Source organism: Sus scrofa, chromosome 1 (assembly GCF_054392235.1).
Source record: "Sus scrofa isolate SSC_HxYL_T2T_F1_AM1 chromosome 1, Sscrofa_HxYL_maternal_Yorkshire_Landrace_v2.0, whole genome shotgun sequence".
Classification (NCBI taxonomy): Eukaryota; Metazoa; Chordata; class Mammalia; order Artiodactyla; family Suidae; genus Sus; species Sus scrofa.
In genome coordinates, this window is record NC_139383.1 from 1,220,634 (window position 1) to 1,239,526 (window position 18,893).

At 59.2% G+C, this 18,893-nt stretch overlaps 1 protein-coding gene across 3 annotated transcripts in view; it reads right to left on the reverse strand.

Moving 5' to 3' along the window:
• SMOC2 (SPARC related modular calcium binding 2) overlaps positions 1-18,893 on the reverse strand; it is a 139,725-nt gene that overhangs the window by 5,998 nt on the left and 114,834 nt on the right. For all 3 annotated transcript variants that reach the window (XM_021085700.2, XM_085015189.1, XM_021085691.2), the window contains exons 10-11: positions 5,423-5,522; positions 4,350-4,624 (exon numbers count right to left, since the gene is read on the reverse strand). In XM_021085700.2, the coding sequence (XP_020941359.1) occupies positions 4,350-4,624; positions 5,423-5,522 (375 nt within the window). The remainder of the gene's footprint in view (positions 1-4,349; positions 4,625-5,422; positions 5,523-18,893) is intronic.

Here is an 18,893-nt window from a genome sequence, read left to right on the forward strand (position 1 = left end):
AAAAATGCATTGCTAAGTAGTGAGCAAAAACAAAGGAAACAAACAAAAAACTAGTAACAGGAGTTCCCGTTGTGGCGCAGCGGAAACGAATCGGACTAGGAACCATGAGGTTTCAGGTTCGATCCCTGGCTTCGCTCAGTGGGTTAAGGATCTGGCATTGCTGTGGCTGTGCTGTAGGCTGGCAGCTGCAGCTCCAATTTGACCCCTAGCCTGGGAACCTCCATATGCCGTGGGTGCAGCCCTGAAAAGACAAAAGACAAAAAAGCCCAAAAAAAACCTAGTAACGGCTTGGATATTCAGAATGTCCCAACGAAACCCTCCTGATTGTTCAGGTTTTTCTGACTTTTCCCTGTTCCAAATTACACAGCATAGGAAAAAATAAATGACAATAAAACTGAAAAAAATAACAATTGGAAAAAACTGAGAAATTCTGCAGGGAAAAAAGGGGGGTTGCAAAATTTAACTAATTACGTATCCAAATTCCCGATGCTCGTTTTTGACCCAAATGCCTCTTTTATCACATTGAGCTCGTTTGGGGGAGGAGAGGGGTCATGTGCTCACTTCTTGGTTCCTGATGAGGCATTAAAATTCAGACAACTCGGTTTACTCAGAGGCACAGGAAGAAGATGACTCCGGATTCTGCAGTGACTTAAACATTTCTGACAAATGACAATGACATCAAGAGATGGTGGTGAACGACAAGCATTCACCCCTCTTCCGGGTCACAGGTATGCGCCCCGCCCTCTCCGGGTCCCCACGAGGGCGCAGCTGCCCCCGATCCGGGTACTTGGTCCACCTGCCAGCTAAAGCCAGTCCACGGGCCAGTCCTCTTGAATCGCACATTACTTTTCTGTATCTGATGCTTGGACTTGGGAGTCTTCCTGCCCCCCACCCCCTGGGGGGTTAGCCAGTTCCCGGGATGGCTAACGGCGCGCAGGAACCTGCTTCTAAACCGGTGCTCCTTCCCTGGGCTCCCACACTCAGGGCCACTAACCCTGCCCCGGTCCCCAGGACCAGGGACACCAGCGGGGGCAGCCCTGCGCCCTGAGCCCACGCACCTGCAGCTCCTGAGCGGCCTGTGCTCCCCCGGGCCCCGCGTGCTGGGCTGGCCCCGTTTTCTGAGCAACAGTGAGGAAGAAGCCACCTTCTCGATAGCACGGTCTCGAGTTTTTGGTCAATACACCGGATCAGGAAACAGCAGAACTTAGAAGCCTATGAGGCACTTGAACCAACTCAGGTCCAAGGCCTGTGTCCCAGGGAGGTGGCGTTTTGAGAGCACTTGGGTTACAACCAAGCGTAGGTGTCTGGGAACGTGGCTCTGGATGTGCGGGCTTCACTTGAGCTCCCCAGGCCTCAGTGGTCGGGAGGCCGTGGGCCCTGCCGTGTCCTCCCCAGAGCAGAGCCAGCTGACCGTCGGCATCTCCAGGAAGACCAGCTTCCCATCTTGTTTCCTCCACGGGGCAGCCTCGGCTGATGGACTCCTGGACCCGCGGCTTTTCCGACGGGGGTTCTCCCCCCCCAAGGCCATCCTGCGGGTGTCACACAGCTGCAGCTCAGGCCTCGGGCTCTGACCCAGAGGTGCTGAGACCTGGCACGGGGAAGCTCCCAGAGGCCTGAGGCAGTGGTGTCCCTGTGCTTGTCACCACGTGGGAACATCCCTCCCTCCCGCTGGCCGCTCCATCACTCACGGCACCTCCCCCGGCCCGCGGGCTCGGAACTCCCTGAGCGCGGGCAGCAGCCTGCTCGGCCCTGAGCCTTGACCACGCGGGGTTGGGGCCCTTCTCCTCCTTCCCACTAACTGGGAAACGATTCATCGCGGATGCTCCACGCTGTGCTTGAGCAAACACATAACTTCATCCTGAGGACAGAGTAACTCCTGGACAGATCAGGACACTCCGCCACCCGCAGAAGCAGACGTCCTGCAGGAGGCCGCAGAGTGGCACCGGCACTGGGCCTCCTGCTGCAGCCCAGAACCCACCCGGGAGCACGGTGGGCCCCCGCGGAGCTCAGCACAGGCTACACGGCTCCGGCTGGTGTCAAAAGTACACACAGGCTCGGGGGCTGACCCTCCTGGAAAGGACCCGGCCAGAGTCCCTGAGCCACGCGGGGGAGGGCGAGCGCCGGCTGCTCTGCGGAAGCGAAGGTCGGGGCGGGTGGCGGCGTCTGCAGGCGACAGTCGTTTCTCTGGTGCTCAGGGACGACCGCGAAAGCTTCGCGGCTCCGGGGCCACCTCCTCGACAGGCGAACCTGCCAAGGCCTGGGCCACCGCCTCCCCTCGCCAAGCCTGTTTACTGCCTTCGCCGGCATCTGAGAAACGTGTAGACGGGACTGTGCCCCCGGCGAGGGGTGTCCTGCATGACCTCAAGCCCGAGGCCGACGGCGGGTTCCCAGGGCTCACGGAGAGCAGGGTCCTTGCAGACGACCAACCGGCCTGGGCCGCCCTGAAAGGGGTGACGATGGCAAGACAAAGAGCGGCTTCCACACCCTGCAGCGCCTGCACACGACTTGCTCAATAAAACCACAAGACTGGACTCTTTCTGGAACCCCAGACTGGCCTCCACCACGAGGAAGGGCCCCCGTGGTGGGTGCAGGGTGACACAGCACCAATCCAGCAGGGGCTGAACTGAGGCGCTGAGTGAAAGTCCCCCCGCCCCCCCACCAGGACTCAGCAGGGCCCCAGTGGAGGGGCCCTCGTCCCCCAGCCTCCAGCCGTCCGGCCCCAGCTCCTCCTTGGCTCCCTTGGCCCCCGAGGGGCCGGCCTGCCAGGATCTCTGCCTGCACCTGCCGTGGGTCACACATCTCCCGGGACCCACAGGAGAAAAGCACGGGACAAGTGAGGGCGGCCGTCCAGGCCCACGTATCCCCTGAGGCCAGCAGGAGGTGACCCTGAGCCCCCACAAAGGAGAGCGGGGGCCACTGCCTGGAAAGCTGGTGTCCCAGGCCAGCCCTCACTGGAGGGAGAGGCGCCGGCAGATGGTACAGCCGGGGACTGTGGCTGCTCGGACTGTGCCCTTGGGCAGCTGGCCAGGGCGGGCCCGCTATGTGCCCGGGGGGTGGGGGGCAGGCTTTGCCACCCCCATGGTGCTCGTGGGTTTCTCGTCTGCAAGTAAGAATGAGGATAACCTCGCCCCCGGCCTGGCTGGGAGGCAAAGGATCGTGGGGACCATAAGGCAGGATGGGACAGGGTCGGGGGCCCCCGAGGGGCTGGTCCGGAGATGCCGTTCCTGGGTGCGGACGCGCTGGCCCCAGCCCCCGGCCCCAACCCCTGCTCCGGTGGAAGGCCAGCCCCTCCCCCTGCTACAGACTCCAGCAGCGCAGCCACCGCTGCCCACGCCTCCCCGAGGAGGGGCTTCTGTGACTGACCCCCATCAGGGGCGGCAAGGGCCCCCCAAGTGAGCGGGGGTGGGACCCGTGCTCTCCCAGGAAGGGCCATCGTCGCCCAATGAGGTACAAAGTGGGCGGCTGCGTGTTTCTGTCACTGTCACCAGGCCAGACATCAGGGGAGCGCGGAGCACCGTGAGCGTCAGAGACCCTGAAAATAAACTGAACTCTTTCAGGATGGACTCGCACGGAGCCGGTAGCGAGAGCCCCTCAGTTACCCAGACCGAGCCGGGGCTGGGTCGGCTGAATGACTAACGTGACAAGTGCTGGGGACACAGAAGCTCGTGCGGCAGAGGCGGCCGTTGCCTCCCCAAAGCCCTAGTCCAGGCCGGGGGCCGGGGCCCCGGTCCCAGCGGAGCTGCACATGCAGAGAGACCCAAAGGCCAGCCAGTGGTGTTCCAGAATCTACCCTCCAACTTGCCCTGGTTTTCAAATGTGCTGCCAGTTTGCTAACAGAGTATGAGAATCATAAAACAGCAGCGAGGGGAGAGGCCTCTGCAAACCCCACCCAGCCCCCACCGGGTCCGAGGCGGGAGCCCCGGTCCCCACAGCGGTGGCCGGCCCGAGGCTCAGCCGGGCCCGCGCCCGCGGAGGGGGTCTGGGGCCCGTGAAGACACATACTCCGCTGAGACGACACACTTTGCACCACGGAAGCGGCTGGTTTGCAAACAGGGATTACTGAGCTGCCACACCCGGGCCCGAGTGTCTGCATCTCAGCGCCGGAAGCAGCCCCTGGGGAGGCAGCCCCCGGACGGGACAGGAAGCCTCGTCCTCAGACACCGCTCGCTCCTGCCTTTCCTCCCGGCCGCCCTCTGACGGACGGTCTCTGCCAGCGTCTCTAGGACAGGGGACCGGGACACGCGGTAGCTCCCCCGCCTTGGACAGCAGGGACAATCTGCTCTGGAGGGCCAGCCCGCGGCCTCGAGGGCAGACACGCGCACGTGCGAAGCGAGGGGCGAGGCTCTTACTGTGCCGCTTCCGCGAGTCGGCTCTGCCCTCCTCCTTGGTGGCGCCCAGGCAGCCCGTCAGCTCCTGGATGGAGAGGGACTTGTCGTCGTTCACGTCGCAGTACTCCACGAACCTCTTCACGCACTTCTTGGGCTTGGACTTCTTCCGCAGGAATCTCTTGAAGGGCTTGATCTCCTTTTTGCCGACGTCCCCGCTGGAGTTTTTGTCCAGCAGCTTGAAGTACCAGTGCACCACCCGCTCCTCCAGCGTGTGGCTGGGGTCGGGTTCCGAGAGCCTGGAAGACACACAGGGGTCAGGCGCCCGGTGCCCGGCTGCCTCTCCCGCCCCGTCGGTGGGTCAGGGTCCCCAGGCCCTGCCTTCCCAGCCCAGCGGGAGGCTGCTGGCTGCCCTCTTGGTCCAGAGGCCCCAGCCTCACGACTTTAAAGAAAAAATAACTTAGAAAAAGAGCTCTGGCAAAATGTGTTCAAGCTGGCTTCAGAATTGCTGATGGCACAGTGAACTTGGGACGCCGTTCAAGCCTGGGGCGGGGACGCCTGGGGGATTCAGTCACGGTCTCTCTAGAAGCCAAGCTCCGAGCCTCAGACCCAGGCGCTCGAGCAGGGTCCCCGAGCTTCAGGAATCAGATTCTGAGCGGAGTGAATGGCGTGATCAGCCCTGAATGGCAGACGTGAAAGTGGCTGAGGAGCAAAGCTTTATGTGTTACAGATATTTCACTCTAAAGAAATCTGAGCATTTCAAATCGCACCTTTGTAAGTACTTAAAATGCAGGCAATGGCTCTAAAACGCAACTGCAAAGTGGGAAGCTCTCGGGACCAGGGCCCCTCTCCTCCCCTCCCACCACTGCCATCTCCACCACCTGAGGGAACCTGGGAAGATCCCAAGGCCCCGTGCCATGAGGGGGCATCCTCACCAGGTTGGTGGCATCTCCTTCAGAGCCAGCAAGGGACCTCGTGTCTGGGGGGACCCTCTCCTCCAGGCCCTGCCGGGTCCGCTAAGCTGACCAGGCTGGCCTCTGCCTTGCAGCCTCCCCACCGGCCCTGGACCCAGGGCCTCGTCCCGGCTCCCTGCGCACCTGCCCGGGGAGGAGGGGTCGGAGACGGCGTGGACCATGTCCGTGGACAGCGCGTCCAACACACTCGTCAGAAACTCATTCTTTTTGGCACCGGGACAACCTGAAAAAAAGAAAGGCAAGACATCTTCCCATTTTCCAGAACTCACAGAGGACATGGGCGCCGGAGAGGAAGGCTGGCTCAGGGTCGAGTCCGCCTGCCACCTGAACACGTGCAAGCCTGTCGCCGTACACACGTGTTGATTTGAACCCACTGCCATCGGAAGTGGCGACCTCTAAGACTCAGTCAACCGTCACATCAGACCAAGAGACTCACGCATTGTCATCTCATTGGTCCCCAAAGCTGCCACCCAAGAGGCAGCCACACCGCCCAGGTCACGTGGGGCCCCTGAGGCCAAGAAGCACCCAGGCTTGCGGGGCTGGAGACGGGCAGGGCGCAGAGCTGGCAGCGGGGCCTGGGAGGGGTTCTGCCAGTGAGTTGACACGAAGCTAACGGTACACTCTGCCCACGAGATGCCACTTCATCATCCTCGTAGGAGGCTCGGAACTACCCCCTGCACCCGATGCGTTCAGGCGACAAGGTGGAGCCAGGCAGCGGGCCAGTCCTCCCTGGACTCTGAGAAGTGGAGGAATCTCGCCGTGTGGACAAGGACCAGCGCTGACGTCGCTGGCCTCTGGCTCGCCTGGTCCTCCTTCTGATGCCTGAGTTTCTGTCACTCTTAGGCACGTGCTCGCTGCCTGTCGCAGGCATCTGTTTACACGGCTTCCCCCTCCTTAGATGCACACAGCAGAAAACACCTGCGGATCCCTAAGCAGCGAGGGGGGGGTGATGGAAGTTGAGGGGGGATCAAGGGCTGTGTTATCCCCCCACCCCTTTGAATATAACTGAAAAAGTGAGAACGGTCTACGCGGACAACCCCCAGACCTTTGGGAGAACGTGACTTTTCACAAACAAAATACTGACCTCATTAAGTATCGCCTGGGAGGAAACGCAAGATCTGGGATGGGGGGACCCAGGGGACCTTCCGCGGCCCCGCCCGCGCCAGCCCCGAGGCCGGGCAGCACCTTTGTCCCAGGGAGCAGCTCGCCCCGGCACAAAGAGGAACAGAGAACAGCAAGCAGGTGCCTGGCGCCAGGCCCAGGGAGCACTGCCTGGCGGGGACGCGGTCGGGGCACAGCGGCCCGGTGCCCGCGGAAGCTGCCCCTGCGGAGTCCCACACCCCTGTCGGCATCAGGAGGCCCAGGGAGGGATGGGGAGGTGCTGAGTCAGGAAAAGGCTGGGCCGACTCAACTCTGCTCAGGCCCGAAGCGCCGAGAGGAGGGTTACCCTGGCATGTGGCGAGCTGCGACTTCGGGGGGGCGAGGCCCACGTTATTTCCTGCAGGTGATTTAGTCATATCGCCCCACCCCTGGTGAGGTTAAAACAACACAAGATGTTCAATTAGAAAATGATATGCATCCATCAGGAAACACAAGACTAACAGCATCTAAAAGCTTTAGGACACGTCAATGCAAAAATCGGTGAACGTAAAGTTTAATCTACGTCTCAAACAAGAAATACCAAATCCATCCTGCTATGATATTTGTTATTGCGGCAAAAATGACAGACTGAAATGCACAGATCTTTCTGCCAAGGATTGTGCTTCACAGCGCAGGGGCCCTTCAGTCCAGAAACAAGGAATGCTTTTCGTGGTTATTTGCAAAGACCCTGAACTCCATCCGAGTCAAGAGAAGAAAGGCTGAGGGACAGAGAGAGAGCCGCCTCGGGTCCCCACCCTGTGCTCTGTGGGCGCAGCACTCTGGATGGAACCACACGTGAAGTCACCTGCCGACGGAAACACTTGCTGGGACCCAGCACAGGTCTGGGAGCCACCCCAGGCTGGCAGGGTCAAGGTCCTTGCCTCGCTCGACTCTGCGTACCTTGAGCCTTGAGAAGTGAGGCTGCTGGAGGACCGTGACGAGACAGGAACAGCAGCGTCACCTACAAATACGCGTGAACACGGTGTGGACGGCACAGCGTCCTCCGCGAAGCTCCCGGGAAAAGAGCCCCTGTGCCAGGGGCCGAGGACGGAGGGAGAGGCCCTTGGTCACGTCTTCTCTCTCCCTCAGCTCCCGAGGGCAGCTCGATTCAGCGGCCCTCGGAGGGCTCCTTGCGAGGCGAGCAAGAAAGTCCCAGGCGTGTTCATCCCGGTACCTCGTCTGTAAAACCGGGAGGAGACCACAGGGAAGAATAGATGCTCAGCCCAGGAAAGGCTTTGGCACTGACGAGAGGTGACAGGAGAACCAGGAAATCAGTGTTTTGTCACCACGTTGCAAGGGACCCACGGGGCTGCAGGGAAAAGGGACACGCCCCCCAGGGCAGAGCGAGCCCTCCGTCTCCCTGCACTCTCTCCCTCCGGCCTCGGCGATGACCTTGGACATTGAGCGATGACCTTGGACATTGAGTGATGACTTTGGACAATGAGCACTGACTGCAGACCAGGCCTCGCGGCCTCGCAGCCCCGCCAGTCTCAGCCAGTCCCCCTCCAGGGACATCGAGCTCTTCCCCCCCCCCCCCCGGGACACCGAGCCCCAGGGAACCCTGGCCCCAACCCCCGCGCTGCCTGCACCGCCTCTGCCGCCGGAAGCTCCTGTACTTCGTGTGTCCTTGAAACCACAGCCACAGGCTCCGTGACACCAAGTCACTGTTTCTTTAGGGACAGTTCCACCCACAAGCTTGCCTCTGCTGCACACGGGGCAGAGCTCAGAGGCCTTGGGTGGGGGCCGGTGCGCAGTGCAGGGCCAGCCCCACAGCAGGACCTGCCGCGGCTTCCACGGAGACCCGACAGCCAATTCCGGGAGCGCAGACCTGACTCTCCTCAGAGCAGAAGCAGAACCACTGCAACAATGTATTTACAAATCGGTGGCAAAATAAAGCACCCAGCTTGGCTCGAGGATGCTTCGTTGATTTCATTTATCTTCAGACGCCAAGGAAAATCCTTGGCATCCTGTTAGATTTCTGTGCAAACAGCAAGGGTCTGGTCCTGGTCTGGTCCCCGGGAAGACGGCCGCCCGTCCCAGACGCCCGTCCTCTCTGCCAGCTGCTTGTCAGCAATGAGCCCACAGGCTGCTGGGTCCCCAGACGCCAGGCGCCACTCGCCCCCAGGGAGCCTGGTTCGTGCGTGGTGCCTTCCTTGCAAATTATTTGACTTGTCCTTTAAAATGAATGTGTCCTGAACTGTCTATGAAGCGTGCTTGTTTTAAAAAACAAAAGTTATTTGTAGAGACGTCAGTGATTTCAGCAAACTGACTCAATCCAACTTTTTTTCCCTTTTCTTTCAGATACAGATGGCCATTTTCACAGCTGTGACCTCGACCACATCCCGAAACTCCCCTTTGTAACAAAGCCACTGTCCCCTTCCTTCCTGTCACCTGACATACTCGGGATCAACCCCAAAGGAAACCCAGGACCAGAAAAAGGCCAGTAGGAGGGTGGCGGTTTCCTTGTCCAATATCGAGAGAAGCCACCAAAGGATGAGAGTCCACAGCTTTGGACCCATGCTGGCCAACATGTGCACCTAACTGCGGTCTGAGCACTGCCAGCAGGTGAGAAACGTGGGGCACTGGGCAGGGAGGTCGGGGGTGGGGGGGGGGCTCCAACTGGCTGGCCAGGTGGCCTGATGGGGTGAAAACTGCCCAGAACAAAGACACGAATTAATCTAGCTTTAAAGCATTTAACAGCAAGTAGCTTAAAATCTTCATCTGGCTTTATTATTTCAAATGTATAGAAAATTAATATAGATGAGAAATCAAATGAAATGGAAAATAAAATAACACCTTCTTCTGACTTTTTCAAATTCTTCTGAGGGGCTGCCTCTGTGTGCGTGTTTGCACCTGCACAAATAGTCACTCTATGGTAAGTATATACTTCTCTATTTACAGTTTCAACTCCTCAGATCTGGAAGTCAAGCAATGGACAACCAATTTCTCCAAATGCTGACCACATATGTGTCACACGTCTGTCAAAGAACTCAGGCCTGGCATCTTAGGACTCAGTGAAGAGGCGTCAGGAGGCAGGTGGATAGGGGAGTTAGGTATGAGGAGGAAGGATGCAGGGGGAAGAAGGAGGGGGATGCAGGCGGGGATGCAGGAGGGGATGCAGGAGGGGATGCAGGAGGGGGATGCAAGAGGAGGATGCAGGAGGGAGATGCAGAAGGGGGATGGAGGAGGGGGATGCAGGAGGGGGATGCAGGAGGAGATGCAGGAGCAGGATGCAAGAGGAGATGCAGGAGGGAGATGCAGAAGGGGGATGCAGGAGGGGGATGGAGGAGGGGGATGCAGGAGGGGATGCAGGAGGGGGATGCAGGAGGAGATGCAGGAGCAGGATGCAAGAGGAGATGCAGGAGGGAGATGCAGAAGGGGGATGCAGGAGGGGGATGGAGGAGGGGGATGCAGGAGGGGATGCAGGAGGGGGATGCAGGAGGAGATGCAGGAGGGAGATGCAGGAGCAGGATGCAGGAGGAGATGCAGGAGCGGGATGCAAGAGGAGATGCAGGAGCAGGATGCAGGAGGGGGATGCAGGAGGGAGATGCAGGAGCAGGATGCAGGAGGGGATGCAGGAGGGGGATGCAGGAGGAGATGCAGGGGGGAGATGCAGGAGGAGATGCAGGAGGGAGATGCAGAAGGGGGATACAGGAGGAGATGCAGGAGGGGGATGCAGGAGGGAGATGCAGGAGCAGGATGCAGGAGCAGGATGCAGGAGGGGGATGCAGGAGGGGGATGGAGGAGGAGGATGCAGGAGGGGATGCAGGAGGGGGATGCAGGAGGAGATGCAGGAGGGAGATGCAGGAGCAGGATGCAGGAGGAGATGCAGGAGCGGGATGCAAGAGGAGATGCAGGAGCAGGATGCAGGAGGGGGATGCAGGAGGGAGATGCAGGAGCAGGATGCAGGAGGAGATGCAGGAGGGGGATGCAAGGAGGGGGATGCAGGAAGGGGAATGCAGGAGGAGATGCAGGAGTGGGATGCAGACATCCACTCTCCTTGGCCCATGGCTGAGCAGAAGCTTGGAAGAGCTGTATTTTTCTGGATTTGGTCAAAACTTTATTGGGAAAATTAGACATTCCCAAAGCCCTGTGTCGTGTCGTCAGTGAAAAGAAACAGAGAGAGAAACTAGGGAAGACTGAAACTTCTTGCAACATCTAATCCCTGAAGATCAAAGCGTTATGATAATAAAGCCAGAACAACTTTTCTCCCAAGGATTTTAAACACCCACGAAAGACCAGGCCTTCTCCCAAAGTTTGAAGCATTCGTCAGAGAAATTCCCAGGGAGGTCTAGTTTTACGCTACTTCCCCAGGGCGGGAAAACGTTTACCTGCAGAGTGTGGATCAGCAATGAGACCCACCCACAGCTTTCTGCTTTCAAGGCTCGTGAGAAACGCTTCAGGTTACAACTGTTCCCCGGAATCCTGAGCCAAGGCGCTGTCAATTGTCTCTGCAGTGGACCAAACCCACTCTCGCCTGAAAACTGACACATCTTGAGGGTCCCTCTGGGTGAACCTGGGCACCAGGATATTCCGCCCGTCTCTTGGAGTAAAATAGTCCAACTGCATACAAGCAGCCAAGCCATCTGTAACTTCTTTTTACCTTTTCCCTGAAAGCAGGCGCTGAACGCAGGAAGGCTGTGAGCGGGGCCCCTCCCTGTGGGTACCAGGGCCTGCCCACCATGGTCCCCGCCCGCAGGGAAAGCGGGTTTGTCTCCTGGTGCAGATGGGGGAGAGCCAGACATCAAACAAACCGTCCACGCGGCTGACCGTTTACGGAAACGGGCAGGGAAGCTGTGATCCTCACAGCGTGAAGCGCCGCGATCCCGGGGGGACGAGACAGGAGGGGCGCAAGCTGCGCCGCTAAGTCAAGGGCACCTGGGACCCAGAGGGAGACGCGCCGAGAGGCTCCAGCCCGGGCACGCGTGTGGCCACGCGCCGGGCCGCGCGTGGCTGAGCGTGAGGTCCGCCTCCACCAACTCCCTCTGCGACCCCGCGACGCCACGCGGCGCAAACACAGCTCCTTCAAGTCCAAGTTCTCCTGTTAACACGGGGGCTCACTCACCGGCTTTCCTTACCCAGGCTCAACAAGCACGTCTCAGGCCGTGGGGTCCACTCGTCCCACCCGGAGCCCCGGGTTCACAGAGGGGGTCCCCGCACCTGGAGTTTGTGCAACCTCTGTAACTGGTACCTCCTACCCCCACGGGGCAACCTGGGAGCCAGGTGGAAGGAAGGAAGAAAGGAAGGAAGCGAACAGGGAGGGAGGGAGGAGTAAACCGAGGCCCGGGGTCAAAGCCTGAGGCTCCCTGGGGCTGGGGCAGGGGCGGGCCCTGCATCACACCCAGCAGGCGGTTATCCGTCGAGAGCCTGCCAGGCCGAGGTCACCGCGCCACAAACAGACCAGCGCCCTGCTCCTTCCTGGGATGGGCAGTGACGGCTGATCCTAACATCTCCTGCTGATGCCCAGGCCCTGAAGGGCGGCGCGCCCCCTGGAAGAGGCGGGAGGAAAAGCGTATGCAGAGGCCCTGGGTCCGGCAGGCCCGCTTCCCTGGGGGCCGCGAGGAAGCCCGGGAGCCTGGGGAGGAGCTGGACTTTATCTGGAGGGAAATCGCAGCCTAGGAAGATTCCGGGAGCCAAGCGATCACGTTCTCAGAGGGTCACAGACCCCGCCCTGGGCGTCTCAGAGGGACCGCAGGGCCCCAGGGAGCCCACGCTGAGGCCCAGGGATGCGAGAAGGCGGCACAAAGGCAGCCGGGAGGCCGAGGGCACAGCGCCCCAGGAAAGGGCCACCGCGGGGGACGGGGCCTTTGGAAGCGGCCAGGGCAGGGGACGCTCTCGGCCCTCCCGGGCTTGGACTCAGCCCCGACGTTCTCGCCAAGTCTTCACACAGAGCCTTCCTGCCGTCCTAAGGCGCTCTTTCTCAGGAATCGTCATAGGTCCCCAAGGTTAATAAGTGCCTTTTCTTAATTTTTACCTTTATATGCAGTTTATACGCTAACATGTTCACCAGAGCTCATGTTCACCAGAGCTCATGTTCACCAGAGCTCATGAGAAAAGTCTCTGTAGGCACGTTATTTGAGGACCTGCAGCTCAGGAAAGGCACCCCAACTGCACCTCATAAACCCCCTCGGCCCGGGGACCGCGGGTCCGGTGGAGAGAGGCCTGTTGGAACCTGGAGACCCCTGCGCCCGGGCTCGGCTCCTGGACCCTTTCCGAGGCCCTCATCCATCCCTGTTTTAGAGTCTACTTGCGAGACGATGAGTAAAACTCGTTCCCAACAAAGGCCCTGAAGAAAAAGCACCAAACCTGCCCATCTTAAGATTAAATACTGCACCACGACTCTTGCGTGTGAAGTCCAGTTTTTCTTTCCTCTTTTTTTGTCTTTTTTTAGGGCTACACTTGCAGCACATGGAGGTTCCCAGGGTAGGGGTCTAATCAGAGCTGTAGCCACTGGCCTACACCACAGCCACAGTAACCCCAGATCCTTAACCCACTGAGCCAGGCCAGGGATCAAACCTGTGTCCTCACGGATCCTAGTCAGCTTCGTTTCCATGGAGCCACGACGGGAACTCCTTGACTTCTCTGTATTTATATATTGTACATATTTATTTTTGTATTCTCAACACACTTCGCGTTATTCTAAACAAAGAGGTTCACGGGCTTGTCGTCCTGCTTGGATCACTTAACATTTAATAACGCGGCAGTGAAATCAGAGTGTGATTTCTGCCAACGCCTAAAGGGAACAGGGAATTATTCCTATGGAGAAGGGGGGGGGCGGGAGAAGCTCATGGACACCAGTCAGGGCCTTACCCTGCTGGGCCGGGATGGGAACTCTGATGTGTCCCCTTTTAATGGGGTGTTTGGTCTGCGTGTGTGGCTGCGTCAGGACCACAAGGACGGTTTCAAGGGTCCCTGACTCCCCGGCTGCAGGCTCCTCACTGTCGCCCAGAACAGCCGAACAGCCATGGTCGCTCGGAAGTCCTCCTTAGCAAAACTCGTCAGATGTTGCCCAGCTGCCCCTGAAAGGTACAGGCGGACCACCTTCCAGCCTCGGGAGGAGGAACGCGCCTCCTGAGCGTCTCCGAGAGGCTGGGCCACCTCCCCGCCCAGGGAGCCGTCCTCACTCCAGCACGAGGGGCAGGTCCGCCCAGCCCAGCAAAGGGACACGGAGCCACGAGGGGAGAGAACGTGTCTTCACCCAGAGATGAGGCTCCCAAGTCCGGAGGCGCCACTGCCACGCCGGTGACACTCGGCATCCCAACGTCCCCCAAAACCCGTGGCCACTGCGCCCAACACCGTGTGTTTGTATGAAACCTGAAGGAAAGCTGTGACCTGAGCTGTGTATGGAACCATCGCTTCCCGTATTTGTGCCTGTGCGTTTGAGGACTGACTGCCCAGCCTGCCACCAAGGGACCGCGCAGTGCAGGTGCATGTTCCTAGGAATGTTCCGGAAGACAACGGGCCACCTTCCTGTGGGAACTAAGCCACGGCCATCACTGCAGGTGCAGGTGCTAATTACCAAGGGCTCCAGGGTGACAAAAACAATCACAGGACGCCTCCCATTCCAGCCGGGCGGTAACAGCCACGCAGCAGGCTGGCGTGCACAGCAGCACCACCCTCGGCACCTGCAGCCTTGGCCGCCGCACCTGCAGAGACCAGCGGGACTTTGGTGACATCTGCTGGACAAGGAACTGGCCGGGCACAGGGGACCTGGGAGGTGTGGGAAGGCCTCTGTTCCAGGAGCTCCGTGGGACGACAATGCGGGGCACAGTGCCCTGCATGCCACAGCCCAGCGTCTGCCCGGCCGGACTTGGACGAAAGAGCCAGCAGCCTGGCGGCCTGAGACAGGGCCAAGCGCACAGCCGATAACCGGCGGGGACTGGGCTCGGCCCGGGTGTCAGACACAGGCTGGCAGCTTTCTTCCCTGTCCCCACGGGCTGTAATTTAAGGAACGCTTTTTCCTTCCCACAGAGAAACCTCTTTCCAGACTCCCGGCTCATCGGCTTTTCCTTTCGACGGTTTGCTCCACCACCAGCCTCGCTGGTGTCCTTCGGGAGGGATTCCAGAGAGCACACGGGCCTGACAACCATCCGACAGCCCGTCTGGTCTGAAAGCACAAACCTGTACACGCCCTCGCCTCCGTCCTAAAGAATGAGATACCCCTCGACGTGTGTGAGAGTCACGTTTCAGAGCACCCATGGCCTTGACGTGACCTCAAGTCAGTTACACGTCACAAAACTCTTAAAATATCAACAGTGACCAGTTGTTGTCACGACCCTCCCATGAAGTTCAGGGCAGGGTGATGGGTGCTGCCTTCCAACTGCCCATCGGCGCGGGCGGCGTGGCAGGTGCGGCCTGCGCTCTGGCCTTGGCCCCCGCTCTCCTCCCTCCCTCCCGGCCGGCCGGCCCCAGCACCCCCCACCGGGGAAGCGGCTGTGGGAATGGTGTGGAAACCCTCAGGGGAGCCAGGAGCCACGTAACAGCAGCAGCAACAAAACTGCGGGACGGTCCATGAGGATCTGGAGAGAACAAGAGGCCGGTGGGGCCAGTGCGCCGACAGCCAGGCTCCAGGGCCACCTGGGGCTGGAGTTACCTGAATGCACGCAAACCCCACTTCCTCAGCGCCCCCCACACGGAACAAAGCAGAGGGAAGTGGTCCTGAGTCCAGGCAGCCCCCGCCCACATTTCCAGGGGGCCCCCGGCACCCCAAAGAGCAGGGACCCGGACCGGCTCTGCAACCTCTGTCACCTCACGATTTGGGTGCATTTAAAACAGGACGGACAGAGGTGGAAGAGACCCCACCTTGGAGGAAATGCCCTCCCGAGCTGCTGAGACCCCGGTGTCAGGCAGGAATTAGGGACTGGAGCCACCTGGGCATTTGCTAGAAGGTCTCCACCTCGGAACAAAGCCCGATTTCAGTCAGTTCCCGATGCGAAGGTGAGGACTCACCTTCACCAGCAAACCCAGCAGGAAGCAGCGGCCACAGTGGGGCGTCTCTTCCTTCCCTGGGGTGGATGCACTTACATTCTCCGCAGAATTGGGGCAAATCACCGACGGCTGGTCTCGCAGAAGCAGGAGGGCCGGGCGCATGCTGAAGCCCCTCAAGCAGCGTTTTGATTTCCTTTTCCTGCACCTGGCCCTGCCGCCCGAAGCCAAGACTGTGCACGCAGGTGACAACCTGCTGCGCACGACCAGACCCTGGGGCTGAATCTGAACAAGAGCTCTGGGCTGGAACGCCCGCCTCTGAGACGTCTCCAGGGCAGGGCGCCGAGCCCTGGGACCCAGGTCCGGCGGGTCCCGCTCAGACCTAGTGGGTGGAACACAGCACCCCGAGAGGAGTCCTCCCCCTTCAAAAAGAGCTGGTTTCGTCCTCCTGTCACTTCTTGGCCTAAACTTGGAACTCTGCTCTTGGAGTCACGAGCAGCAACATCAATGACGAGCCAACCCTCCGGACTTGGAAGTCCCTCTGAGGTTAGAGACCCAGACCAAGGCAGAGCCCGCCAGGTGCCCAGCCCCATCCACTCCCCAGCACATGTCACCTCTCGCGGCGGCGTTTCAGCCAGGAGGCGGGTGAGGAGGGCAGGGGCCATGGGACTCCCGCCGCCCTCCTGCCCGACCCCGAGGCTTCCTCCGGGCCTCCCTCCAACTGCGTCTGCCCAGGACCTCCTTCCAAGCTCCTGACAACAAGAGAGGGTGCGACTGGGGCGCCCCCACCTCGAGAGACATTAAAAAACAGACTTAACTCACGTCTAAGCCAACAGGCACGTCTAAAGCCGCGGTCCGGGCAAAGTGAGGTGTCCAGGTTTGACGAGGCTCTTGGGAACGAACACAAAATCAAAAGAGGCCTGTGTTCATACTTTTGTTTTTGTCACAGGTGCTTCCTAATTTCCTTCGAAGGCAGCCCCGTTTCTCTCGGGGCTGAGTCTGTGGCTCCGTGAGTATCCGCATGTCAGGCCCACAGGCTCCACTCGTCCTGGTCAGAAACTGGCGGGGCGGGGGCCTGTCGCTCCCCCTCGAGGGAGCAGAGCTGGTCAGGCTCCCTGCGGGTGGTGTGGCTGCTTGGGGGCCACGCGACCTCATTCGCGGACAAATTCAGCCAAGATTCCTGGTCGGACGCAGGCGCCTAAGCGTCGGGAGCCCGCCCGGGCAGGACCACATGTCTAGGGTTCACTGCCAAGTGTCTCTTCTATGTAAACCCGCTTTCCCAGGAGGGCACACAGCCTTCTCACACCCCTCCTGGAATGATCTGAAGCAAAAGCCTGTGCAAATCTCACCAACAACCATCTGTTAAACCCGTGGGCACTCTGCGTAGATTCTATGCCAAGATACGTGTTTTCAAAGTTGCCTTAAACTGATGAGCACGCACTGTCACCACAACTGGAGATAGACATGGGGTGTGTGGGTGTGTGTGTGTGTGTGTGTGTGTCTGTGTGTGTGCGCGCGCACACATATGCATGTTTTAACACCAAACACAGATGGAAAAGAAGTTTATAAAACGAAACGCGGGCGGGGCGGGGGCACGGCCACACTGAGGGCTGGGACGGGGCTGAAAGGGCGTCTGGTGCACCGGGCTGGGCCAAGGCGCTGCCCTCGCCCAGAAGCGCAGGTCCCCCCAGGCACTGCCCCGCAGCGTGCTCGGCGCCGTCAGCCCTGCCAGCCAGACGACAGGCCCTCTGAGCGATGTGGTCACCGCCCCGCCTGGACGCCGCCCAGGGCAGGGTTACCTCCATCAGGGAGTCTGACCACCACCTACGCCCGAGGGAAACGCCTCCAAAAGCTGGAATAAAAGCCCTCAAGGGGCCCCTCCCTGCAGGGGGTCCACCTGCCTTCCTGGCCCATCTTCATTTACAAGCCCTTGGGGCTGGGGGAGGCTGTGCCCCCATGTCACTCTCACATCAGCATCTGAAAAGTGGGCAGGAAAGACCCCAAGTCAAATATCCATAAAGTCGGGCTGCAATGTGCTTAGGACCTGATGGAGAGCCACACGCTTGCCTTAAGGAGGCGAAGGGACCAGGAGAGATGCCCCCAGCAGGCACCTGTCCCTGCCAGGCCTGGAGTCCAAGCAGAGTCCGAGGCGGCCCACGTCCACCTCTGTGATGTGGGCAGGTGCAAATGCCATGCCTTCCTTGAAGAACCCCGCCCCCACCTTCCTGGAGCTCAAAGGTCTGCCAGTTTTTGGTCAAGTAGCCAACTCTTGGGAACCAGCGGCAAACCCGAATCTGCTGGTTCAGCTACAGGCCTGTGTCTCAGAACCACGCATTCTCAATCGTCCTAAAATGACGATTCCTTGTAAACTGGTAGAGCTGCTACAGAAATAGTGCCCAGACACCTCAAAAAATTAAAAATGGGACTACCATATGTTCCAGCAACGCTGCTTTGGGTATTTACCCAAAGACACGAAAACACTCATTTGAAAAGATACATGCATCCCCAAATTCATAGCAGCCCCATTTACAACAGCTAAGACGTGGAAGCAACCTAAGGATCCATCAAGAGAGGACTGGATAAAGAGGTGGTTTATGTCTACAATGGAATATTACTCAGCCATGAAAAGGCTCATCATCCCATAATGTCTGAGTTGCACAGGTTTGTCCCAGAAATGAAGCAAGAGGAGAAACACACTTTAAATCTCTGGAGAGAAGGGATGCCTGATATGGTTTCTGAAGGTTTTAAATATTGAAAGATTATATATACATGCATTTCCCAATGCTCACAGCCTTCTCAAAACACAGCAAGTTTCCCAACGTTTATTCTCCAGAGCATCCACCGCTGCTTATTCTGGGTAGAAGAAACAGAAAGGAAAGTTACTCAAAGAAGAAGAACAGCGGTAATTTAACTCCCATTCTTGAGCTGGAGTGGCCTGGTTTCTAACACGTTTTGCATAAAAGCGAGGGAGTAAGCCCCTCTGCTACCAGAGGTACGGATCTAAATGGTCCAGAGCTTCTGGGCTTCGTCCTGGGCCACCTGTGACGACTCCTCAGGTGACAGAGGTCACTGGATGGGCATCCGCTCCAAAGACTTCAGCAGCCAGATGTGAGGTCCACGGACCAGCGGCACCTCTGGGAGCTCCGGGAGGAAGGACGGCAGGATCCCGTCTTTGGCGTCCTGACTTTCGGGGAGCCTTTGCAAAGACGCGGATTAAAGGCATTCACGTCTCATGTCGCACTTGGAAAGCACAGGCGAATGCGGATAGACGGTAACGGGCTGGAGACAAGGAGGTTAAAATCATGATTCAAGATCATCACGGCGGCTGGACAGGAGGCCAACACCAGCAAGACGAAATAAACCAGGGGAGCCGAGGTCCTGGCTCGGAAGTGCAAGTCAGTGCACGGTTTTACACAGCAGATGGTCCCTGGTTTTAAACCTCCAGTGAAGAGGCCTGGACCGTCTTACCCACTGCGTAGCACAGGAGCGCCTTCAGACCCAGCAGGCAGCAGAGCAAGAGGGTAAGGGG